Source organism: Etheostoma spectabile, chromosome 23 (genome assembly GCF_008692095.1).
Source record: "Etheostoma spectabile isolate EspeVRDwgs_2016 chromosome 23, UIUC_Espe_1.0, whole genome shotgun sequence".
Lineage (NCBI taxonomy): Eukaryota > Metazoa > Chordata > Actinopteri > Perciformes > Percidae > Etheostoma > Etheostoma spectabile.
In genome coordinates this window covers 21,596,180-21,621,725 of record NC_045755.1, presented here as the reverse complement: position 1 = coordinate 21,621,725, position 25,546 = coordinate 21,596,180, and the positions used below count along the sequence as shown (strand labels likewise).

At 41.8% G+C, this 25,546-nt stretch overlaps 3 protein-coding genes across 3 annotated transcripts in view; 1 reads left to right on the top strand and 2 right to left on the bottom strand.

The window, feature by feature from the left end:
• cog5 (component of oligomeric golgi complex 5) overlaps window positions 1-873 on the top strand; it is an 82,469-nt gene extending 81,596 nt beyond the window's left edge. The window contains exon 22 of the mRNA XM_032505432.1: window positions 157-873. Within this exon, the coding sequence (XP_032361323.1) occupies window positions 157-283 (127 nt within the window). The 3' untranslated portion in view covers window positions 284-873. The remainder of the gene's footprint in view (window positions 1-156) is intronic.
• On the bottom strand, window positions 862-5,576 carry ndufa5 (NADH:ubiquinone oxidoreductase subunit A5). Its single transcript, XM_032505431.1, has 5 exons — window positions 5,403-5,576; window positions 3,741-3,785; window positions 3,446-3,562; window positions 1,984-2,049; window positions 862-1,048 (listed from the first exon to the last, which is right to left on the bottom strand). The coding sequence occupies exons 1-5, from the start codon at window positions 5,421-5,423 to the stop codon at window positions 947-949; spliced, it is 351 nt and encodes a 116-aa protein (XP_032361322.1). The 5' UTR covers window positions 5,424-5,576; the 3' UTR covers window positions 862-946.
• A 4,109-nt stretch (window positions 5,577-9,685) lies between these two features.
• LOC116673237 (zinc finger protein aebp2-like) lies at window positions 9,686-23,989 on the bottom strand. Its single transcript, XM_032505425.1, is given in 9 exon segments — window positions 9,686-10,174; window positions 10,496-10,608; window positions 10,990-11,057; window positions 12,207-12,331; window positions 13,458-13,644; window positions 14,747-14,854; window positions 15,352-15,489; window positions 15,492-15,576; window positions 23,307-23,989. Coding segments are annotated over 9 exon segments (1,560 nt in total). The 5' UTR covers window positions 23,831-23,989; the 3' UTR covers window positions 9,686-9,962.
• Between the last annotated feature and the right edge of the window lie 1,557 nt (window positions 23,990-25,546).

Sequence of the window (25,546 nt, the reverse complement as noted above, 5' to 3'; positions counted from 1 at the left end):
GATGTATGATGCTTTGAGTAGTCGTTAAGACTAGAAAAGCGCTATATAAATACAGCACATTTACATATAGAACAATGGCGCTGCATGCTGTGCATTGAAAACATGTCTGCTTAAGTTATTACTAGACAAAAGCTGTTTATCTGTTCTCCCTTTAAGGGGCGCTCTGGAGGCCTATCAGCAGTCGGTGAGGGCTCGGCAGGGGAAGGAGTTTGCTCCCATCTATCCCATCATGCTCCAGCTGTTACAGAAAGCCAACAGCAGCTCCCAGGAGGTCCGGGGCTGAGGGGCTGTCTGACAGAACAGCAAGTAGCATGTTAAACAGAATGTGAAGGCAGAGGATGCTGGGATCAGGTTCAGCTCCACAGTTCATTATGCCTCCTTTATTATTTAAGACTACAGTAGCTATATTCCAGCTAAAAAGTGATTATTCGACTAAATCCAGGGACTTTGTTCTGGAGGGAAACACAGAGATTTGATAAGTTAGTTTGTTTTTGTTTAAGGACAGCCATTTATCTCAACTGAACAAAGCTAAATATTATAAAATATGTTCATTATAATAGAACTAACAAAATATAGCTTAAGAATTATTGAAATTATACAGCTGCAAAAACATCTGTAAAGGTTGATCTCAATTACCAAGGTAGTAGAATCCAAACCACTGGGACTTTGCTGTTCATATAAAGGCTTTGTGATCCTCACAGGGATAAATATGGGCATCTTTTCCAAGAACCGTAAAACACTTCTATTGTCTAGTGATTTTAACACAGCTTTCTCCAGACGCCGCTGTACACACGTAACTGACTCTTGTAACGGTGTATATACACAAGTTATGTTTTTCATCAATGACTTTTTGAGAATAAATGGGGAAATGTTCGCAGGACTTTTATTTGTACAGTAGGGATCTCTCACATAGACAGTATGACATGGGCGGTATACACAGGTGTTTTCAGATGGGCCATTTCCATTGGTTGGGGGGAGGCTCTTCTATCAGGGGTTCCCATGGTTTCCACTCAGTCATCTTCCTGGACAGAGCCAGCTCACACTCCGCCTGCACACAGAACACTCAATTACACTTTGAGAACCTCGGATTAAGGTATCCCATGGATCACTAAACTATAAACTGCATACTGTAAAATACAGCTAGGTACAGCCAGTAGTTTAGCATTTATTATAAGAACAGTATGGAGTATTGAGTTTATCATGAAAATCAAAAACATTACATGCTGACACACTATTGTTTGGGTACTTCTAAAACAATTCCAATTCCTAAACCGATTCTTGAAAAATGACATCAAAGAAAGGCAATGACCCAGTGCGGCATCGTGGGATCCTGGTACTCACCAGGCAACAGATGGCTGCTGGGATTAGGTCAAGCTTTTAATGTTTAAGGGTTTTTTAAATTTAAAATTTCAATTTGACAATTTCTTGTTTTAAAGTGTGTGTATGTATATATATATATATATATATATATATATATATATATATCCAAGTCACCTAACACAACGCTACAAAAATTTTACAATAAATAACATAACAATTACACTATTAACAAGTAACAAAATAAATGTTGAGCTCCTATGCTAACCAGCGCCCAGAGGGAAAACATGGCATTTTAAAAGTAGCTAGCTAATGGTAGACTACAGAGAAAGGAATTAGTGTAATTATCAAACGTGATCATCTTAATGGCAATGATCACAGAGACTTTAGTTATCCATCTACATACTGTACAGTACATAGAACAGAATAGTGTTTCCTATGCAAAACAAAAGAATGAAAGTTGAAAACAAGATGCAGAACAAAAAAATACAAAGTGGTGTAACTAAATGTGAACAAATGCAAAGTCAAGTAGTGAAATAACATTTACTGTACAATTACATCTTCAAATGTTGACAATAACTGCATTACTTGGTGTGTTTGCCAAAATTACAACTAGAATTGGCCGGACAGTTTTAAAGTGTTAATGCCCCAGCGTCAGTGACCTACCTGGAAAATAACTTCTTCAATCTGCCCACAGTTGATCTTCTTCTCCAGCTTCTCTACATCAGGCTCCTGTGAAGAGAGACGCATCCTTTCATCATATGAACACACACACACAACGTAGCCAGCATGACGGTAGATCACCATGGTAACCTATGGTGCAGATTTAATTCAAGGGATCAGATCAAAACCGGCCAACCGCCGTACTGCTGACCAATCAGATCACTGGAATCAGACTGGATCATATGTGCTGAAATTACAACAGTGAGACATGTTGATAAATCAGTAGAATCAATCAGTAGAAAATAAAGCCCGCTACAAACGAGCAACACCGCTAACACTGAACATGTTGAGTATGCCGAATTTATTATAAAATACATTCAATTGCTAAACCTTTTACAACCTTGGCCTAACTTCTTATTTTATTAAATATATGTGATGATTTTGTGTATATTATGCAACCACTAGAACCTTATTTCCGTGCAGGTATCACGTGTCCTGGTCCTAAGTAGGAGCCTGACTCTCGTGAACACGATCATCGCTGCCACAGTGAAACCAGAGTTAACCGACTGATGAGAACGGATAGCATATACTTGGCTTCACAGGTGTTAGGCTCAGTGAAGCCAGGTAGTGTAAGGAGAGCCAAACTAACAAGTTTCTGCAGGTTTCCCAAAGTCAAATGTAAGACTTTTTTAAGAGTATGATATATGAACATTAAGACATACATCAAGACATAAAAATAACACCATATATCAGAGTCGGGAAACACCTCCTGACTTCCTCAATCCTTTCAGTGTCATTTCTGCAATCATTTTTCATTCATATCACCCTAAGGATGTGTGCAATGTGGATCATATGGATGGGTGCACTGCATATGGTTAACTGTGAGAGGGTGAAAGGCTTTCATCAACATCGACAACATAGCCATGATGATGCGTTGCTTGCTGACATGTTATTAGAGATATAATCAGGTCATCACTAAATACCCTTTGTCAGCAAATTTAAATAATAAAAAAATAAATAAACCTGAAAAGTAGTCATTGAAATAAAGTGTTTGATTTGTAATTTAAGACTGCCATGCTTGTGGGGGAGGGGCAGTGCAGGGTCTGCACGTGAACTGCAACGTCTCCAGAGACACAGAGCTGCCTGTGGACGCCTGGCTGGAAAGAATGCCGGGGAAAAACTATCGGCGAACGCAGCAGCCGCGTATCGGCAAAATAATAGTAAAAACACAAATATCGGCCGCCCAATAAAATCTGTCTATCACTACGCTGCACAACTGTCTGAATGTAGTTTGTTGGAGACCCTTCACAGCCGTTAGACGTTTCTTACTTTTTGCATGAGACCCTAGTGCCAGTTAAACTAACGTTCCCAGTTTAATTGCTTATTTGCAAAAGAAGCAGTAGGCTTCAAATACCTTGTTAGCAAACTGGCTTCAACTAAGCCCTAAATTTAGCTTTGGTCGTACCATTTTGACGTGGTTGAACCTCTCGCTGACCAGCTGCTCTGTGTACTTCCTGTAGGCGGCGTCCTGTGGCATGGTCTGCAGTGACGCCAGGATCTTGGAGTACAGAATCCTCAGCCGCTGAGAGAAGACCAGAGCACATTAGTTGGTGGAAGCAACCGAATCCTCCCTAGAGTTTAACAGTGACGGCTGGAGTGTGCCGATGAGCCGAGATTAACTTTATTTTGTGGCATTGTGTGATCATGGTGTGTGCACAGCACTGAACTCCTGCGTGCTGCGTTCACTGTCAGCTGCTCACCTCGTGGGGATTGTGGGACACTGCCAGGCCGACCAGGCCGGTCGTCTGAAAGAGAACAGCAGGAGAGAAACTCTTCATGCCTGAGTCAACATTGTTATTATGATTATCATTGTTGATATGGCTCCTATGATTGTATTGTTAAAAAAAAAAGATCAATACCGGTACCGAGACCAATAGAGTGACTTTGATACTGGTTCCTAGACCATTATTAGGTCTTGGTAGAAGCATGCTTATTGGCTCACTGACTGATATTTACTCCTTAGGTATTCAGTTCAATTTCAATTCAATTTTATTCATAGTATCAATTCATAACAAGAGTTATCTCCAGACACTTTACAGATAGAGTAGGTCTAGACCACACTCCAGAATTTACAAGGACCCAACAGTTCTAGCAGTTTCCTCCAGAGCAAGCAACAGTGCGACAGTGGCGAGGAAAAACTTCTTTTTAGGCAGAAACCTCGGTCAGACCCAGGCTCTTTGGAGGCGGTGTCTGACGGGCCGGTTGGGGTTAGAATAAAGAGTGGAAATAACAAAAATAGAAAAAATAGTAGTTTGTACCAGTTCTTTGTAGTAGTTCATGTAGGGCACTGTGGGCATTACAAGGCACAGCAAGACGGTATTGAATGATAAGGCATTTATAGTCAGTGCCTAAAAAGTATTGAATCTGTTAAGTTATTACAGTCTAGTTGCCAAATATAAAACAAGGCCATAAGACACAAACATCGGAACAATACTTCTGCATTGCCTAACACAATGGTATGCCTGATCACGATTAAAACACTGTGCTCAAAGATGAAAATTTAGATATTTGTGTTATATATTCAGATATTAATTATCAGATGTAGAGACTTCATCTTCAGCTGAGCTGGCTTTATTGCAGATAACACCATAGCAACATTCTAACATGACCCTCATGTCTCTCCTCAGGAGGGTGACCTAGCCAGGTCATACACTCTATGAACTCTACTTCCCAAAATGCAAATGGTACTCGAGACCTCTGTTGGTCCTGTACTGCAATGACATAGCTACAACAGCAGCTTCATAACAATTCCATTCAGTTATGTGTATGTATACGTTATGGTGGTACTGTATTATAGGCGTAATTATTCAGCACGCGTCTTCTGTAACTACCTTGTATTTCTCAATGGTGGTTTGAGTATTACTCTCAAGTATTCTCGAGAGCAATACTCTTCTCAGAGTACTTTCAAACACTTAAGGTCAGGTAACCTCGAAGTTATGTTGAATAAAGCAGAGTTGCAGGGCACTGGAACGTTAGCTAGCAAGCTAGCTAATACGTTAGCTACGTCAGCTTAGCTGGACGGTTTTCACCATCCAGGTAACGTTAATGTATGTGTATTATACTACTAGCTAAGTCCATGTTACCAAAGCCTTTAGCTGTTGTAGCTTTGGCTAACTGGAACCTGTAAAGAACCGCGGTCTTGAAACCAGGCAGCCTTTCCTAAACACACGGCTAACCTAACGTTAGCTAGCTAGCTGAACACACCGCGGCGGCTCGTTTAAACTGTGCCCATGTAACGTTAAGTCAACCACGTAAGTACACCGTCAGGCCATGGAGTGAACCCAACATTGACGTAGTTTGTACTGCATTCTTCACACCACTTCTTTCTAGCACTAAAACTAAAACATGACCTCTACCCGTACCTTTTTCAGCAGTCCAGCCATTCTTCTCTGCTGACTGAACAATTTCCGGCCACTAAGTATGACGTCAACTGTTTACACACCATACATGAGACAACCATTTATTTTAACTGTCTATGCTACTAGGTTCAGGTTAACGTTTAGCCATAGCATGATGGAAAACTGCATGGTTGCAATATAACACACTAGATTGTCCATTAAAGAAAACGTTTCAAAGCAATATTGCCAAGCTGTAAAAGATTTTAGAATAAAAAAGCATAGACAGTCTTAGACTTAGACTTCTCTTTATTGATCCTTTTGGGATGACTCCCGCAAGGAAATTGAAAATTCCAGCAGCAGTTTTAGCAAGAGAAAAAGAAATTAAGAAATAGATAAAAAAGACAGTATAAAGACAACAAAATAACAATGATAAGAACATTTGTCAAATAAACAAAGAAAAGACCATAAATTATTTTTAAATGTCAGTGTTGAGTCCAGTATTGAAGTGATAAAGTGACTAGGTGTGAATTTAAGTCCAGGTGTGCGTGTATGTATGTCTGTATGTGTACTGTGTGTATGTATGTATGTATGTATGTATGTATGTATGTATGTATTGTCCTCTGCCCTATTTCCTCCTCCCCCCTAGTGAGGAGTTGTATAGTCTAATGGCATGAGGGACAAAGGAGTCCTTGAGTCTGTTGGTCCGGCACTTGGGAAGGAGCAGCCTTCCACTGAACCGGCTCCTCTGGGTGCTGATGACGGGGTGCAGGGGGTGGCTGGCATTTTCAGTAATGTCCAGCAGTTTGTCCAATGTCCTCCTCTCTGCCACCGTCACCAGTGAGTCCAGCTTCATGCCGACCACAGAGGCGGCCCACCTGATCAGTTTATCCAGCCTGTGGGTGTCCTTCTTCGATATGCTGCCCCCCCAGCACACCACAGTGTAGAAGAGGACACTGGTGACCACAGACTGGTAGAACATCCAATTCAATTTCAATTCAATTTTATTTATAGTATCAATTCATAACAAGAGTTATCTCAAGACACTTTACAGATAGACCACACTCCAGAATTTACAAGGACCCAACAGTTCTAGTAGTTTCCTCCAGAGCAAGCAACAGTGCGACAGTGGCGAGGAAAAACTCCCTTTTAGGCAGAAACCTCGGACAGACCCAGGCTCTTGGTAGGCGGTGTCTGACGGGCCGGTTGGGGTTAGAATGAAGAGTGGCAATAACAAAAATAGAAAAAATTAGTAGTTTGTAGCAGTTCTTTGTGGTAGTTCCTGGCATAGCAGGACGCTGTGCGGCATTACAAGGCACAGCAGGACGTAGCAGGACGTAGCAGGACGTAGCAGGACGTAGCAGGGCACCGCAGTGTAGCAGTTGAACATGGCATCACAGAACGTCTAGCGGAACCATGGCAATAGCTGCTACCCTGATTTCGGAGCCTCTCTGATCCAAGGGAACATGCTGGGGAAAAAAGAACATAAGGACTCCGGGGAATGACTCCCAGAAATAGGTTAGTAACACGCATTTCTGGGACATGGATGCACATAATGAAAAGATGGAAAAGATAGAGGAGAGAGGAGCTCAGTGTATCAAAATAAGTCCCCAGCTGTCTAAAACTATTACAACAAAACCAAGAGAGACGAGGGTAAAGAGAGCTCCAGCCCGGCCGGGCCAGAACTCTCCCCAACCGGATCGGGCTGTATGCCAAGTCTCCCTTTAGTTCTATTATATTCTTGATTATATGATAGATAAATCTGAAAACTATGTGACTAACTACTAATCCCTAACAAAATTCGATTCTATGCCCTAACTAGTGTATCAAAATAGTCCCAAGCTGTCTAAAACTATTATTACAACAAAACCAAGAGAGACAAGGTAAAGAGAGCTCCAGCCCGGCCGGGCCAGAACTCCCCCAACCGGATCGGGCTGTATGCCAAGTCTCCCTTTAGTTATTATATGATAGATAAATCTGAAAACAATGTGACTAACTACTACTCCCTAACAATATTCGATTCTATGCCCTAACTATAAGCTTTATCAAAAAGGAAAGTCTTAAGCCTACTCTTAAATATGGAGACGGTGTCTGCCTCCCGGACCCAAACTGGAACCTGGTTCCACAGGAGAGGAGCCTGATAGCTGAACGCTCTGGCTCCGTTCTACTTTTAGAGACTCTAGGAACCACCAGTAACCCTGCATTCTGGGAGCGTAGTTCTCTCCTAGGGTTGTAAGGTACTATAAGCTCTTTAAGATAAGATGGAGCCTGACCATGAAGAGCTTTGTAGGTGAGAAGAAGGATTTTAAATTCTATTCTAAATTTTACAGGAAGCCAATGCAGAGAAGCTAAAACAGGAGAAACGTGATCTCTTTTCCTGGTTCCCGTCAGAACACGTGCCGCAGCATTCTGGATCAGCTGTAGAGTCTTTATGGATTTTTTCGAGCAGCCTGATACAGAGAATTGCAGTAATCCAACCTAGAAGTAACAAATGCATGGACTAGTTTTTCTGCATCATTTTTAGACAGGATATTCCTGATTTTTGCAATATTACGTAGGTGAAAAAAGGCGATCCTTGAAATTTGCTTTAAGTGGGAATTAAAGGACATGTCCTGATCAAAGATGACTCCAAGATTCTTCACTGTGATGCTGGAGGCCAGGGTGATGCCATCCAGAGTAACTATATCTTTGGATAGTGCGTCACGGAGGTGCTTGGGTCCGAGAGCAATAACTTCAGTTTTATCTGAGTTAACATTAGAAAATTACAGGTCATCCAGGTTTAATATCTTGAAGGCACGTTTGAAGTTTAGCTAACTGATTAGTTTCATCCGGCTTGATTGATAGATATAATTGAGTATCATCTGCATAACAATGAAAGTTTATGGAGTGTTTCCTAATAATACTGCCTAAAGGAAGCATATAAAGTGAACAGGATTGGACCGAGCACAGATCCTTGTGGGACTCCATGACTAACCTTGGCGTGCACAGAGGATTCATCGTTAACATTAACAAACTGAGATCGATCTGATAAATAAGACTTAAACCAGCTTAGAGCAGTCCCTTTAATGCCAATTAAATGTTCCAATCTCTGTAATAAGATATAATGGTCAATGGTATCAAACATCTGCAGTTTGCTGCAGATGTTAAAGGAGCGCAGCCTCCTCAGGAAGTACAGCCGGCTCTGTGTCTTCCTGTACAGGTGGCTGCTGTGTTTTCCAGTCCAGTTTGTTGTCCAGCCACAGCCCGAGGTATTTGTATGATTGAACTGCCTCCACCTCAACTCCCTCTAACAGGACCGGTCGCGGTCTTGGTCTGGATCTCCCAAAATCAACGACCAGCTCCTTCGTCTTAGAGGTGTTGAGCTGTAGGCAGTTAGTGCGACACCAGAGAGCAAAGTCCCCCACCAGACTCTGATACTTCTCCTCCCGGTCGCCCCTGATACACCCAACAATGGCCGTGTCATCTGCGAACGTGACACAGCTCTGAGTTGTAACAGAAGTCCGAGGTGTACAGGGTGAAGAGAAGAGGGGCCAGCACTGTGCCCTGGGGGGCTCCAGTGCTGCTGACCACAGTATCAGACATGATGTCCTTCAGCCTGACGTACTGTGGCCTGTCGGTGAGGTAGTCTCTGATCCAGTCTACCAGATAGGGGTCCACTCCCTATCTGGTAGACTGGATCAGAGACTACCTCACCGATAGGCCACAATGTTTAGTTTTCTACAATAAACCTCTATACAGGATTAATGTCTTTCTTTGACCTCAGGAGAAACAAAGAGAGGACCCATTTCATTTTTTAATTTATTTTTATTGTACCCCTTATTGTATATTATATATATATATATATATATATATATATATATATATATATATATATATATATATATATATATATATATTTTTAAAGCCACCCATGTTTGACTGGGCCTTCATACAACCTGTCTGAATCCCAGTGTTCTACACAGTAGCACATACTTTAATCAAACACGTTACTTATGACCACAATTCAGTAGATTTCATTTTTTTCATTTTTAAAGATTATTTTGGGGCATTTTTAGGTCTTTATTTGACAGCATAAGACAGAGAATGACATGCAGCAAAGGGCTGCAGGTCGGGATGGAACCCATGGCCGCTAAAGTATATTACATTTTTAATGGAAGAACAGTGACCATGCTTCATTTTAAGATGTCCCTGTGAACCAACACAGCTGATCCAGGAATGCTGGGGGGCTAGCGAGACCTTTCTTTGCAGCACTGTGGAAGAGGGTCTGGCAATGCAAAGCTAGGTTAAGAAACAAACACTCAGCCTAAGCAGAGGTTGGAAAAGTTTAATGACATCAAACCAGAGAAATGCAAGCTATATGCACATGACCAGTAGTTATCAGTCCATTTAAAAATGTTTGGCAGAAAAAACATCTATCTACAGTAAAAAAAATTCAAAGTATAAAAATATATTACAAATCTCAAGTATTTACAAAGACAGCTTCTCTCTACATGTGTCTGTCTACAGTTACACTTCTGTCAGTTAGTTTTCAGTCTAGTTGTGTTACCTAAAACAAGCAACATCTCCCCCCCCATGCCCTCTGTAAACTCAGCACCTAATGCTGAAAACACTGGTGGCCTCACTCAGACAGTCATGAGAAAATAAGTGACTAAACTTCCAGCATCGTCTGGGAGAGGGTGGAGGGGAGAAGAGGAATATAGAGAAGGAGACAAAGAGAAAAGGAGGCAATCTCCTCCTCGAGGTAAGATATGCAGGAAGTGACAGTGTTGCCCCCCCCTGGAGGTGGTTAGAAGAACATCCTGAGGGGAAAAAGGTTGACATTTACTTTTGGTCATGCAGACAAAGTAAAGTCACTTTCATTTTGCAAGTCCTACAGAGTGAAGTAGACATGCATTTTTAATGAGTCCTGATGATATTTTTTTACACACACACACACACACACACACACCACACACACACACACACACACACACACACACACACACCAACACACAAACACACACACACACACACACACACACACACCACACCACACACAACACACACAACCACAACACACACACACACACACACACACACACACACACACACACACACCACACACACACACACACACACACTGTAGATGTTGGGGTCCAGGTGTACAGCTGTGTCTGTGGGCAGCTTTGACAGATGAACCACCTTGGTCTTCTGCTGCAGCCTGTCGCTCTCATTCACCCACACATCTGGCAGTCTGACACACAGTAAAGAATACAGTCACGCTTATTGGATGTAAGCTCACATCTGCACTGTGGATCAAAGTATCACAGTTACTTTATTTCTTCTCACATGTGACATATCGAGCGTTTCTTTTCAGTGAACAGTGAAAAATTGCATTTGACCAGCTCTTGCCTAGGGGGCGCCCTATGCAAAATCTGAATACAGAGTTAATCTTGAGTTGTGGTCGGATCTAATTTAAGCCAATCCCACCATCTCATCTTCATTAACCTTTTAAAAGCAGCAGCTTCATGAAACCAGAGGAGAGTCTGGTCCACTTTCTAGAGGTAACTGGGAGGCAGAAACATCCAGGAGGAGGAGGAAGTGAAAACAGGGAGAGAGAGAAAACAGGACTTACATGTCTTCAGGTGTCCAGTGCAACAAGACCTTTACTTTCCCAGAGTCCTCTTTCCTCCTGGCTATTACCTGAACATACAAAAACACACAGGCATGAAAATGAATTGCATTAGACAGATTTCACAGGAATTGTATTTTTATAAGATTTCCAGTAGTCTCGCATCACCACCTTACTCTACAGCTGTTTCCCAAAACCAACCGAGTTTTGCAACGCGATGGACATAATAATAATAATAATAATAATACATTTTATTTAAAGACGCCTTTCTTGGCACTCAAGGACGCCGCACAGGGAATTCATAAATTAAGAACAGCAAAACAAATACTATACAACAGCAAAACAAATACTATACAACAGAAAAACAAATACTATACAACAGAAAAGGCGGAGCAACAGACATTTAGGTGGAATAGGCAGTTATAAACAGATGTGTTTTTAGTTGTGATTTGAAATGGGGGAATTAATCAATGTTTCTGAGTTGGGGGGGTAGTGAGTTCCAGAGACGGGGAGCAGAGCGGCTAAATGCTCTGCCCCCCATGGTGGTGAGACGGGCGGGTGGGACAGACAGGTTTATGGAGGAAGAGGATCTGAGGGAGCGGAAGGGAGTGGGACGCTGGAGGAGATCAGACAAATATGGGGGGGCGAGGTTGTGGATGGCCTTGAATGCTAATAGAAGGATTTTGAATTTGATACGGAACTGGACCGGGAGCCAGTGGAGCTGTTGGAGGACAGGAGTGATGTGGTGGATGGAGGGGGTTCGAGTTATGATGGGGCAGCTGAATTCTGGACCAATTGAAGTTTGTGGAGGGATTTGTGAGCGAGACCGAAGAGGAGAGAGTTGCAAAAACGAGACGGGAAAGTGACGAGACTGTGGACAAGAATTGCAGCAGTGTGGGGGGTAAGGGAGGGCGGAGGCGATTGATGTTACGTAGGTGGAAGTAGGCAGACCGGGTAATGTTATTGACATGGGGTTGAAAGCATAATGTGCTGTCAAGGATGACACCCAGACTCTTAACCTTGGGGGAGGGTGAGACGGAGCAGTTGTCAATTGTGAGAGAAAAACTGTCTGTTTTGGAAAGAGTGGCTTTGGTGCCAATGAGGACACAGGATACAGCAGCAACTGTGTGTGTGTGTGTGTGTGTGTGTGTGTGTGTGTGTGTGTGTGTGTGTGTGTGTGTGTGTGTGTGTGTGTGTGTGTGTGTGTGTGTGGGGCCCACCGTGCTGTGGAAGACCACACTGTGTCCGTTGCCCAAGCTCTCGATGTGTGTTGCCAGGTTGAGGCAGATGGCTCGATGGCGGATGGCGTCCATGGTCTGAGCGTCAAAGAAGTCATGCGGCCGCGCTGGAAACAAAAAACATATTTTGAATACTAACAACAAAAAAATTAATATAAATAAAAAATGTGTATGCACAATTGAGGGACCCGATGAGCATATTGTCACATAAATGTGCGTTTACATACTGTATGGCTGTAAAGAAAATTGTGTTAATTACATAAATATTTCATAACCTATTTGTGTTGATTTGAATGAAAGACAACATTCTCTTATGATCAGGGTTACAATGGTTACATGCCACATAAGTACAACGTCTCCAGTTCAATTTCAGCCATGGGACCTTTGTTGCGTTTCTTACCCCTCTCTCTCCCGTTCCCAGTCTGCTCTACACTGGCATCTGTTTAATGAAGGTGAAAATGCCAGAAAAATTATCTTAAAAAAAGTATGTTCATGTACAAGAACCTTTTATAGAGGGCGAAGGTCAACTTGCCCTGACCGTTACTGCAGGAGATCAGATATCTCCATACCAAATAAAGTTAGGTCAAAGTATAGAACTTTCACGCAGCAACAGTCAAAATTTCTTCATCAACAGTTGGAACGAAGCCCAATACAATCGGAGAGCTCCATGTCGGACTATTGACCAATCAGACTCTCCATCCTATCAGGAGGAGGGGGGTGAGAAATTGTTGACCCGCATTCTGAATCCAGAACCCTTTGAATTAAATGTCTGTCTGCAAGCCAAAGAATAAAGCATTTTATACTTCAGTGTTCGGTTCCTTATTTATTAAATGTCACAGAAGGCTAAACAAGAAGGAAAACCATGTCACATGCTTTAATGTATAAAAATGGATTGATGTAAAAAATGTCTGTGTGCACACACACATTCTTGTTTAACTTTATTTGTGGGGTCCAAAAACCAGCAGTTCAGTATACTTGTAAATAAAGGGCCATTTGAAGGTTAAGACTTGGTTGTAGGATTAGGGTTAGAGTTAGGTTATGATTAAGGTGTGGGTAAGGGTTAAAGTTAGGGGCCAGGGAATGCATTGTCAAAATGACGGGTCCCCACAAAGGTAGTGTACTATGTCTATCTATGTTTGTATGTATCTATGTTTGTATGTATGTATGTATGTATGTATGTATGTATGTATGTATGTGACTCTGTGTGTGTGTGTGTGTGTGTGTGAAACATACGGAGGGAGCGTCTGTGTTTGTTCTTGAGTTTCCTCCTCTTGTTGAGGCCCGCCTTGGATGGAGACTCCTCTTTCACTTTGCCCTGACTGGACAGTTTGGATGAACTCTGGGAGCTGAAGTGAGTGGGGACGTGACGGGCCAGCCCTCCCTGAGAGGCAAAGGTGGCGTTGCAGCCTCCCACCACACACTGCAAGAACATAGATGATTTACAGGGTCGGTAGCTAATGGGGGGGGGGGGGGGGCACCTCACAATTCGATTCCAATTCCATCGATTCTAAACAGATTATCAATGTATCTATTTTTTTATGTACATTTCCATGCATGATTTAAAAAACATACATACATATGAGTTTGTTAGATTTTGACATATATTTGTCACGCACAACTTGTAATGAAATGTTTAGTCTACTGAGGTTTTTATTGTGTAGTCATCCAATGCTTAAGCCTTAAACATGCTGAGTCACCTTCTCTCTCAGTGATCTCCCATGTCAGAGGCTTACTCATGCTTGTGGAGTACATGAAACATGAGGTGGTCACATGTTATGTGATAAAGTAGATCAACAGCCTTCATGTGTTTTTTGTATGTCTCATTAAATCGTGTATATATACAAAACATTTTTCCCTTTTTGCCATTTTATTGTTTTTTTCTGCACTCTTGCCTGAACTCCAAGTTGTTGTCATCCTTTAAAAAATAAATGATTCTTAGACGCATCGCGATTCTCTCTAAAACCCTTCCGAGCTTGATTCTGACAAGTAAATAATCAATTATAAAAAGAAATATAAATAGTATTTCTTTTTTTAGATGTGTTGATTTTTATTTAAAAGTTCCTGTCTCCAGACATGTACCAATCAGAACAACCACCCCTTCTAACTAGCCTCAGGAAGGAACTTGTTTTGTGGAAAGTGTGCGTTCAAAAGGTTGTTTTATTAAACACAGAAAACTCCGATTGGAGTCTAACTAGCTGTCTGGACCAAAGCCAACACAAAGGAAGAGGAAGGTGACGGAAATGCGGCCAAAAATAAGGGAGAGCCGGTGGAATTTCCAGCGGCACCTGAACAATCCCAGAAATGAAACAAGGTTGATATAGGTTATTTCAGAACCAACCGCTGTCCACACTGGCCTGCCGGTGTAAACGCGGTGTCGGGTAAAGTTGAGACAGCGTAGACATTTCAAATCGGATTGATATGATCTCAGTGGTACAGGTGAGCCTGAAATCCAATGCCCACTGCTGAATGGACTGCAGCAAGGAACTGTGGTGAAGTGGTTGATGTGAGGTGTGTGTTGTCACCTTGAAGGGCTTGTCTCCGCTGTGGGTCAGCATGTGTCTCTGCAGCCAGCTCTGACTGGTTGACGGCGTGTTGTACACCTTGCAGCCCTTCCACAGACACACAAATACCTGTGTGTGTGACACACACACACACACACACACACACACACACACAAAGTGGTGGTGAGGTTACCAAAAAAAACTCTTGAAGATACAAAACACTTTCAGACTAGTCGTGCTGGGACGATTCCCCTGGGGAGGAACAAACCGTTACATGACAGAGGTCTAAAGGAGAGTAAAGTTGCCAATGTATTCCATCTGCTTGTCACATGAATTTGGCTGTATTTAAATTCAGTATAGGTGACCACAGAGCAGTGACACAACACTCAGTGAACAAACTGTCCTACTGCTGACCACGATGGCTGTGATGAACTGTTTTGTTTCCTGCCAACTAAGAGGATAAGGAAGACAAAGAGATTTTGCAGATATCTGACGGTGTTTCAAAGGAAAGTCTCTCTCCACAAAAAAGACAGACTTTCCTTTGACAGATAAACAGTGACCTTTTAGACAGCTAAATCAAACTAAGTACATAAACACACCCATGGCAGTGTCACACACATACTGACCCCCCCTCTCTGTCCGTCCACATGTGTGGCTCTGATGTGTTCGGCCAGGTCGGGGCTGCTGAGAAACAGCAGCTGGCAGTGATCCCAGCAGCATGTGTAGCTCAGAGGCTTGCCCCTGCCGGTGCCGAGCCGCTCCCCGCCACTGCACTGTGACCGTTGAGCATGGCCGGGGTGGAGCGACCGCTGGACGCCGTGCTCTCCATGTCCATCAGGGTGCTGCCAATACTGGAGAAAACACACACCACAACACACACACAACACACACACACACACACCCACAACACACACACACAACACACACACACACACACACCACACACACACACACCACACACACACACACACACACACACACACACACACACACACACACCACACACCACACACACACATATAGAAAGATACATTAGAAAGACGATAATAAGTTTACTCAGTTCACAATGGAGGTTTAGCTGTTTCAGCTATTATCTTTAATCGAGAGAATAGCTTAAAGACAAGAAAGGGGGGGGGGGGGGGGGGACATGCATCAAAGGGCCATGGGTCGGACTCAAACCCACTACCCAAGGACTCAACCTACATCGGCGCACAGTCTACTGGGTGAGCTAGACACAAGCTGATTTTTAAAGTGTACTTTAAAAAAAACTAAAACTGGAAACTAACAATCTGGAAATTGTTGGTAATAATATTATACACATATCTAAAGGTCCACTGTGGCTCAGACTGTGTGTGATGTAAGCAGATCACAGCTTGCATAGTGCAGCAGCCTCTGTCTCTGTGTGGGGGCCGAGCCAGCTGACCATCTGTTCTGATCACTGTCCATACCGGCTCTCTGTAGGAGCTGTGCTCACACATCCTAAAAGAGGGCCAACACCTCTGAAACACACGCACAGTCACTGTAACGCACAGTCACTGTAACGCGCACGCGCGTGGGAACAAAGGTTACAGTGAAGTCTTACAGCTGTCACCGCAGCAGGATTACCAAAAATTAAGGAGCCGCCAAGCTGCTGAGTCTCAGTGAGCCACTTTCCCAGTTTTCAAAACGCTTGTCAAAGGCAGCGTATTGACGCCTAAAGCACAGCTAAAGGCGTTGATAAAAGGATTTTTAAGGCCAAAACTGATACAAATATTTGGTTTATATTTCAATTTATTTAAATGTATTTATTTATTTAAGAATCTGATTCTGGTTTTTTTTTTAATCCAAAAACGGGTAACAAAACATAAACAGATTTCCCTAACATTAGTTATTTGTAGTTATTTATGAGTACTCACTAAAATAATATGATAATGCTTTGTTTTATTGTCACAACAGAACAGAGGAACATCAAAATATATTAAAGTTCTGAATTTTTTTTATAAAAATACAAACTTAAGATATGAAACTTAACGTCCTTTAAACAAAAACAAAAAAAAAATCTGTTGCCCACAGGGACGTTGTAGAGCGTCCTCTGGTGGACAGACTATACAACGCCAACACTAACAGGGACGTTGTGGAGCGTCTTCTGGTGGACAGACTATGCAAAATCAACACTAACAGGGACACTGTAGAGCGTCCTCTGGGGGACAGACTATGCAATGCAAACACTCAGAACATGAATTTTTTTTAATATTCATAGCTCAGAATTATTTATTTGTCATTATAAATGATTCTGATGAATGAATATTTAATCTGCCATTATAAATGCCAATACCGAGGAATGCCTAATATCGACCGATAATAACGACATATCTTCAAATTTCAACATAAAAGCACCCGAAAGGGTTAAACCCTGGTATGGTAACTCTATGCTAGTAAATGGCCACTGTATGTGGCTGTCTGATGAAAGTGGACAGTATATTTTAGAGTCCACCAGTGGTTAAACCTTTCTTCCTGAGGTTTCTTCAACAAGACATTGTGTTTTCAAATAGGTTTGTGGCTAGTTGTGGGGTTATAGCCACAAGCGTTATGCTTTAAACATCTGCAAACATGTGCTAACACTCACAATAGCATGCCCCTGTAACTAAGCATTAAAATGTCTTACTTACTAATGTACTTTTGTCAATAATTTGTGTATCCATCCAAAGTGTATCCATACTAAGCTTCTGTGCGTACGTTGAAAACTGCAAACTACAAATAAAGATTCTTCATCCAAGAATCAAGTACTTGCTTTTCTGGAGCTTTTAATCACTTCTCACAGTCTTCATCAGTGGGTGGCGCTATAGCAACCATACAGTAATTACAAGTCATTTTTTTCTCTCTACATTAACTTTCTAAGCAAACTCCAGCCGCTGATGAAGACATGGTTGAAAGCTAAAATCTGTAAGTGTGTGTTGCGTTAAGATTTCTTTTTGTCAAACTACTGTTTCCGAGTTCAGAAATGAACTCAAAAACTCAAAAATTGACTCAAAAATGAACTCAAAAACTATTTCTGTCCCAATTTACAGCTATACATCTGTCCTGTGCAGGGACGTGCAGACATTATGGGCGGCAGGGGCTCATGGAAAAAGAAAGGCCCAACACTTAATGAATAATGATTTATTTTTATGTATTTATTATTTATAACAAAATGCTAAATATTAGGGGTGGGAATCTCTGGGCACCTCACAATTGGATTTGATTCAGAGGCCAACGATTCGATTCTAAACCGATGCAACTATTGTACCTCAATTGCAACAAAAATATTTTGTTTACTGATGTTTTTTATTGTGTAGTCGTCCCATGCTTAAGCCTTAAACATGCTGAGTCACCTTCTCACAGTGAGCTTCCATGTCAGAGGCTGAGTCATGTTTGAAACATGAGGTAGTCACATGTAATGTGATAAAGTAGATCAACAGCCTTCATGTGTTTTGCTGAAATCTTGCCCCTTATGACCTCATAAGGAGCAAGTTTCCAGATCGGCCCATCTGAGCTTTCATTTTCTCAAAGGCAGAGCAGGATACCCAGGGCTCGGTTTACACTTATCACCATTTCTAGCCACTGGGGGACCATAGGCAGTGACATTTTCATGCCATGAGACCTTTAAGGGGAAAAGACGCTTAACTTATTAACTGGGAAATGTTCTGTGGTAACATGTTTGTTACTTGGTTTATCCTGTTCATCTGCCTTGTCAGAGGAATGCTAGATGACGTTATTAGACACAGATTCTGCTGTAGCTGTTCACCTGGAGTGTCTCCAGTGAGTACAGTAGCCTGTAGGGCCATGATGCCTCAACTAAACCTTAGCTAACTTGTAGCTCATGCATGTTAGCAAGACAGAAGTCTTTTGGCAATTAGCTGCAGACCAGAGGCACTGGCTGCTTAGTCTTTTGTTCATTACTAGAAAAGCCAAGAAAAACTTTCTGGGGTATGAGGGACTTTCTGTCTGCCTCTGTGTGTGTGTGTGTGGCGGAAGGAGACACATTGCGGAGGGGGGGGGGGAGAGAGAGAGAGAGAGAGAGAGAAAGTCTGATCTCCCAATCTGATGTTTACATTTTTTAATTCAAGAAATATATATTATCATGAAAGAAAAAAACATGCATTCCGCAAAAGGGGCACTTTCTCTCGAGGAAGAAAAAGGGCAGGAGCTCAAGCTTTTGATGTCTGTGTGTGCACGTGCCTGCTCCTGTGCACCTAATGCTGCAGGACTGATTTCTCTCTCTAGTAACAAAAAACTGTTTGTTAACCGCATAAAATGTAATCTTTGGTAAACAAAAGGTTCATAAAGTAACTTTGTGATTAAACAAAGTTCTTGAATTGCAGATGAGCAGAGAAAAACAGGTGGAATGAACTCCTTCTCTCTGAGCATACCGTGTGTCAATTTCACGCTGACTGTGTTCAAAGAAAATACTGCATGGTTAGTCTGAATATGAAGGTTATAGCGCTTTACATCATTGGCTGACAAGCGGGACTTGTTTTTCTACTTGGTTGAATTATTATGAAAAGGTTGAGATATGCTTGATTGGAGATAAGTTTCTTATTCTTGGCAAAGTTGAGGGGGAAAGCAATGTGAGATGTGAATTTGAATACACAAAATGAAAATAGTTTTTAAGGAAATAGCAGGTACATACAAATCAAATCCTCACACTAGTGTGTTAACCCTCTGGGGTGTAGGCCATTTCCCCCCATATCCAATTAGTAAAGCTATTCTTTTCACCAGGTGATCGCCTGGCTTCCTTTTGTAATAATGATTGTATATCTGCGGGGATGACACATGAATGTATAAATTGTTATAGGACAACAGTTTCCCACAGACTAGAAAGCAATGTCAGGACAACTTTTCTTTCTCTTCTGATTCGTTCTGTTTTGTTGTCTCTATTTCTTCACTTACTGGTAACTGGCCAATGAAACATGATCATTATAGTGTTTAAAGCTCTAAATCAAACTACTAAGCCAGCGCTCTACAAAATAAACCAAAAATTGCATAGTTATTCACACTTTCACTATATTGCGATAACGATTTTGAGTTGAGATAGATCGCCCAGCCCCATTATGTATCTTGAATTGTTCATTAGCTATGTATGTGTGATATCTGTAAAGCTTTTTTCTGATCCAAACCGTACGTACACACCGCCACCGACTTGAGCTGCAAAAAAGCTCTGGCCGCCCACCAAGGAAGCTTGTCAATAGGTACGGGGAAGCCTTGACGCGTTGGCCTCTCTGACGTGGCACCATTCTCTGATTGACCGGGAGAAGCACACGCAGCCACAGCCAATACACGGACACTGACACCTTTTATAAATTACATATATAATGACAGAAGTTGTATTGTTAATTGGTTGCAGTGGGGTCAGTTAGCAGTTAGCTGTCTCGTAGCCTCTGAGCCGTAGCGGCGTGCAGGCAGAGCAAGCAGCCGCCAGACTAACCTAGTGACCTGTGCAGGATTCACTGTGAGCGGACCATTAGAGACCATGTGACCGGCAGCTAACGCTAACTGTTCCCTATGTATAAACAACGTTATATTATAAATAGGCAACCCAGAAACACGATTATGAGCTTGTCCTCAGAATGAATGTTTTGCTAGGAACGAAAGTTTACATTGTATGTTTTTCCGAGATCAGCCAGCGCGAAGGACGTCTATATTCATTCATATTCATTACCATAGAGTTGAAAAATTTCAACTTTCTGATTGACGCTCAACATGCTTCAACGGCGACAGATTTGCCGCTCCTTGCAGCTGAGAGAAGCCGGCTTCCATTGAAAATGACTTCCGGTAACTTTAGACGCTCAAGTTGGTGGCGGTGTGACTCTTTCTGTGAGAGAAACATCATTACACACACACACACACACACAACACACACACACACACACACACACACACATTATATCCTGGAATGTAAGACATATAATGCTGTTGAGAAACTCTTGCAAATTAAGCAAACTGTTGTTAAAAAGGAACTACGCTGTATTCGCTTAGGTAACGTTACAGTTGACAACTTTTTGCAGCTGTTCATTAACCACCAGTCTGCAGTGATACGTTGCTTCTTCACCATGGTACGGAAAAAACAGACCGTCACAGCCGTAAATTCCTCTCTGTATTTTTCACTGGTACTCTTTAAATGGATGGCAGCCTAGTTTTCAGGCACAATGACTCGCTAATGGCTTTTCCCTGGCATGCTTTATTTGCAAAACTCGAAAGGAGAAAGCTGATTCAAAACATTTCCTCGAGACATTCAGCATCTTACCATTTCAAGAACATTCGCAGCAATGGTACAACTGCTACTGATGCTTTAAATGAGATAATACTGACTCGTGTTTATCAATGTTTGCCAATGGACAAATAGAGGACCATTGCAAAATATTGAATCAACAGGGAGCTGTAGATCACTACTGGACAACAGTTTCCTGTAATCAAAGTGAAAAACGGGGCAATGGAGCTTCCAGTGATCCACAGCAGCCATGCAAACACCGTGCAGTTACTCATACTGCACCTTATAAGGAGCCATGTAGGTGTGCACAGTACAGGTTTCACAACAGTGTTAGTTTAGTCATTTCCCACCTTGTTGGCATGACTGATGTTTATGCACCGAGCGTGGTTAGATGATATCTAGTGAAAGGTTCAGGATTTAACCCACAGTATCACAACTCCTCTGAATGAGTCACAGTTTCAATCCGTCACAGAATCCTTGAGGGGAAGTTCACTTTCTACTGAATCAAGAAAAGGTTTACACTTTAGAATAAGAGGGAGAAATAAAGGGGATTGTGGGGACAGAGAGGAATTTCAAACAATACCCAGAGCCCTTTTCACATCCAGGGCACAATTAGCGCACGCACAGATTCAATTCATTGGACATCAGTGCCGACATTGACCTTATTAAATTGTGTTCTGCTCTGTTCATTTGCTACAGTGTAACAGGTGTGAATGTTGGATTCAGAAAGCTACAGAAATGGTCAGACATTGAGCGCCTTGGTAGACGACTGGTTACAGAGCATGCCACATAGCCACAATGCCGTGATATCTACTGTATATCATAACCCCAGCAGTTCTGGTGAATCTAAAGCGCTGATGATGCAGAAAGGCTTAACTTTGAATTGGTTAATAACCCTGAATTTACATCCTTAGACTTGATAACCTATAAGTTGTCACTTTATGTGTGAGATATTACATTTACCATAACCTACTTTATAGACGATTATGACACGAGTGTATGTTATGTTTTTATTTGTGTATTTATGACTTTTAGTATATTAGTATATTCAGGTATGGCACAGCAAAATGTGTACACAAGCTTGTGCAATGACAAAGACTATTCTATTCGTAATGGTAACTGATGAAATGCATCAGCCATAAGAAAATAGTTGATTTTAGGACATAAAGATGAAAATTAGCTGTACACTTACACATCCTGTCTTGACTAGAATGGAAAAGCAATACAACGCAAAGCTGCCAGTTTATATTTTTTTAAATAAAATACAGTTTAATCACTAATTTTGACCAAGATGCACGTTACGGTATCTTTTAGCAAATTGAAGTGCTCAGTAATCTTAGAAATGCAGTGGACACTCCTATGCAATGTTAGTTTTTAAGGATTAATTAATTTAGACTTTCTTTGGGGATGTTGTCGCAATGAACCATGGTGACAGTTCACCCCCAAAATGTTTTTTTCAGCAATGTGACTATGATTCAGATATGACTATGATGCTACTTTACCCAATAAAATATTACCATGAGTAAATAAAGAGTACCATTACTAATCGTTGTTATTTAACTAATTACTACCATGTACCTATTATTCTGAATTTTCTTATACATGAAGTTAAACTTAATAATAGGCCTACTGCTGTTTTAAGATTCTTTAAGTAGAAGTGTTAAGGAATTGAAAGGATTACAGTTTGAGCGTGACCGCTAACAACGAGGAACAACACTGGAGAGGTGCATCTGCCTAAAGTCGCTCCCGCCGACCACCCGGTGGGAGCTGGAAGAAGTTGCGGCGAAAGGGACGCCTATCGTGGTCAGATGACGCTGTTGCCCCCGCGACACAGCGAGTGAATGAAGACGAGGAATGAATGGATAGCTGTGAGCTGATAAAGAGATTTGCCCCATAGTGAGAAATGCATTCTGCCATAATGCTGTTGTAAAATGACCCTTAACAGAAGAGTTCAGAGTGACTGTTGATAAATCGAAACCGTCCAGAACGTTCTTGTTAGGTTACGATAACGTGCAATTCGCGGAACACTGCCGAAACGTTTTAGCCAAAAGTTGATGTTCTAGGTCCGTTTAAAAAAAAACTTTTATGAATAACCGTAGGGGAACGTTTGTTACAACATGTAGCCAACCTTTCTTACAACTCTTCAGCTAATGTTTACCGAACCAAAACTGGTTTGCCGGGGTTGACCGACTTAGGCAATAATGATCCTATAAACAAAATCGTTACTAGCTAACAGTTAAACACGGCGAACTTAGCATCGTGTTGTGAGCTCACATCACATCTAGGTTGTTCTACAAATCAGCGTAGGCCTCTTCATAATGCTTAACGTTAACAATACTAGCTACTTCAACCGACCTGTCTTCTGAATCCATCCGACTGAGCGGCTCTCCATTCGACGAGGTCAGTTCCACGCTGGCCGGTCTCTTGGTGCCGTGCTCGGCTTTCTCCGCGGTCTTTGTGCGGTCGGTAGGAGGTGAGGAAGACACGTTCTCCCCCTCTCTTTGTTCTTGTTTCAGCACCCGGGAGCCCTCTTGTGCGGAATCAGTGCCACTCGCCAAACTGCCCTGTGCGGGACTTTTCACCGGTTCAGAGAGTTTACTGCTGGGTTCCCCTTCGTCGTTGTCGGTCTTTTCGGTCGGTAACACTGTTTCTTTGTCGGCGTCGGGAACAAGAGACGGGTTGTCCCCGTCCTCCGACGCCGCACCACGACCACTGTTCACGTCCATTCCTGCTCTGTTCTCGTTGTTGTCGCCCGGTTCCTGTTTGGGGTCCGGAACGGCCTGTCCCTCCTTGCCGGTTTCTGTTGTTTCCCCGGTTCCGTTTTGATCCGACGTCGGCTGAGAATCTTGTCCGGCCCCTTCACTCGTTATTTGAGCCATTTTCGAACAGCACGAAAAGCTATTTTTGTGATGTTCCACTCGAAAAGTTGCCCTCAGGCTGCCCTTCTTCCTCCACTCACACTCTCCGCTTCAAGCGTAAAACACAGCAGGAGGTTTGCATGACGTCGGGGCCCCGCATGGCCAAAGCTTGTCTATTGAGAAAGATGTCTCTCTTGGTACTTAAACACGCGACTTAAACAAAGCAATGACTTTGTGAATAATGTTTAATAAATTGGATTTCCAACCAGCAGTGCCTAACCATATTCATTCTACTTTTTTCCAGATGCCTATAGCAGTTAAATTATGGCTTTTTTGGCACTGACCAACAGAAAAGGCTTTTCGCAGTAGGCTCCATATGTACACAAAAAATATTTCTAAATTAATATTTTTTAAATTGAGCTAATTAAGACTAGGTTAAAAACAATACCGATTCAGCAACGCTAATAAGCATTCATTGGAATGAGTTAAGCTTAACTCATGTAGCAAATCCCAAAGTTGGTTTTGCTTTCATATTCAGAGCTGATTACCTTGATGGAATGTCTAATCTGATAAATAAACAAATATGAGGGGAAAAAGTGATGTATTTAATTTTAAAAGGTGGGTCAAATTCAGCACCGCGCGGAGGAGTAGACTGAACTTTTTTTTTTTTTAAACAACAACAGATTCATCTTCGTCAACATAGACGATCTTCGTCATTGTGGCCTCTCAGCTCCACGTGTTCCTACAAACAGAAAAATGATCCAACTCTAAAAGTGCTGAAAAGGCACGTTCTTATCTCAGCAAGGTGCATATTCCTGCAAGCACCACCACTGCCTTCGTTACTGTATTACAGCCGTTGTTGTCTTAAACCACAGCTGACTCCACTGTCTGTGGATACCCGTGCGGGTCTTAGTAGCCGACTTGTTGCATTGAAATGAAGGCCTGCTTCTGTCCTGCCTGTGCTGCTGAGACCGAGGAAAAAGTAGCCTAGGCTACTCTTAAAATAACAAATTCCCGGTATATAAGGCTACATATGGGCCACATCTCATATCCCACTGGATATTAAGTAACTAATTACAGTAAGATAAAATATTCACTATTTATTTTTGAAAAAGAAACATCTGAAGCTACACTCACTATTTTTTCCCAGTGCTTTCAACCATATCTTCATCAGCAGCAGGGCATTTGCTCAGTTGTCATGGAGATGGATATTGGTATACTCATAATTTTATACACAGCGCTTTTTGCATGTACTGGCTTAAAAATGAAGACTTCTTGACTTTGAAAAATAGTTTGCAAAAAAAAACATCCCAACTCAAGCTCCATTTACTAGTTTTTTCCCCAGAGATTTTAACTAGAAGTTAAACAATTTGTCAAATATTTGGTTAGTCATGAACCGGAAATTAACAATTTTGGTAAAATAATAAAAAGTGAAGTTGAGTTACTTTAAGCCATTTCACAAATTCTTCATCATCATCCTGTTTTTGTACTTTGACACATTTGATCATGACTCATATTTGAATCCTGTGACAATATGAATTTCACAAAAAAAACAACACACCGACATGAATCCCACACCATGGTCACTTTTTTCAACATTTTATGCTATGACTTTTTCATCACTTGTTTTTGACATTCTATAATAATTATTTTTTTTACATAGGGCCTACTGTACTATGGCTTTTTTGCGACAAACTATAGGCCTAATGTGGCTTTTTTCACTTTTTTTTGATATAC

Bases quoted from the DNA above. Each gene is read 5' to 3' on its own strand.
- ndufa5 (XM_032505431.1), bottom strand. From the start codon at position 5,423: ATGGCTGGACTGCTGAAAAAG. The intron at 3,786-5,402 runs GTACGGGTAGAG...GTTCTCTTTCAG, and splicing joins TGGCTGGACTGCTGAAAAAG to ACGACCGGCCTGGTCGGCCT. The intron at 1,049-1,983 runs GTAGGTCACTGA...TTCTGTGTGCAG, and splicing joins TTGAAGAAGTTATTTTCCAG to GCGGAGTGTGAGCTGGCTCT.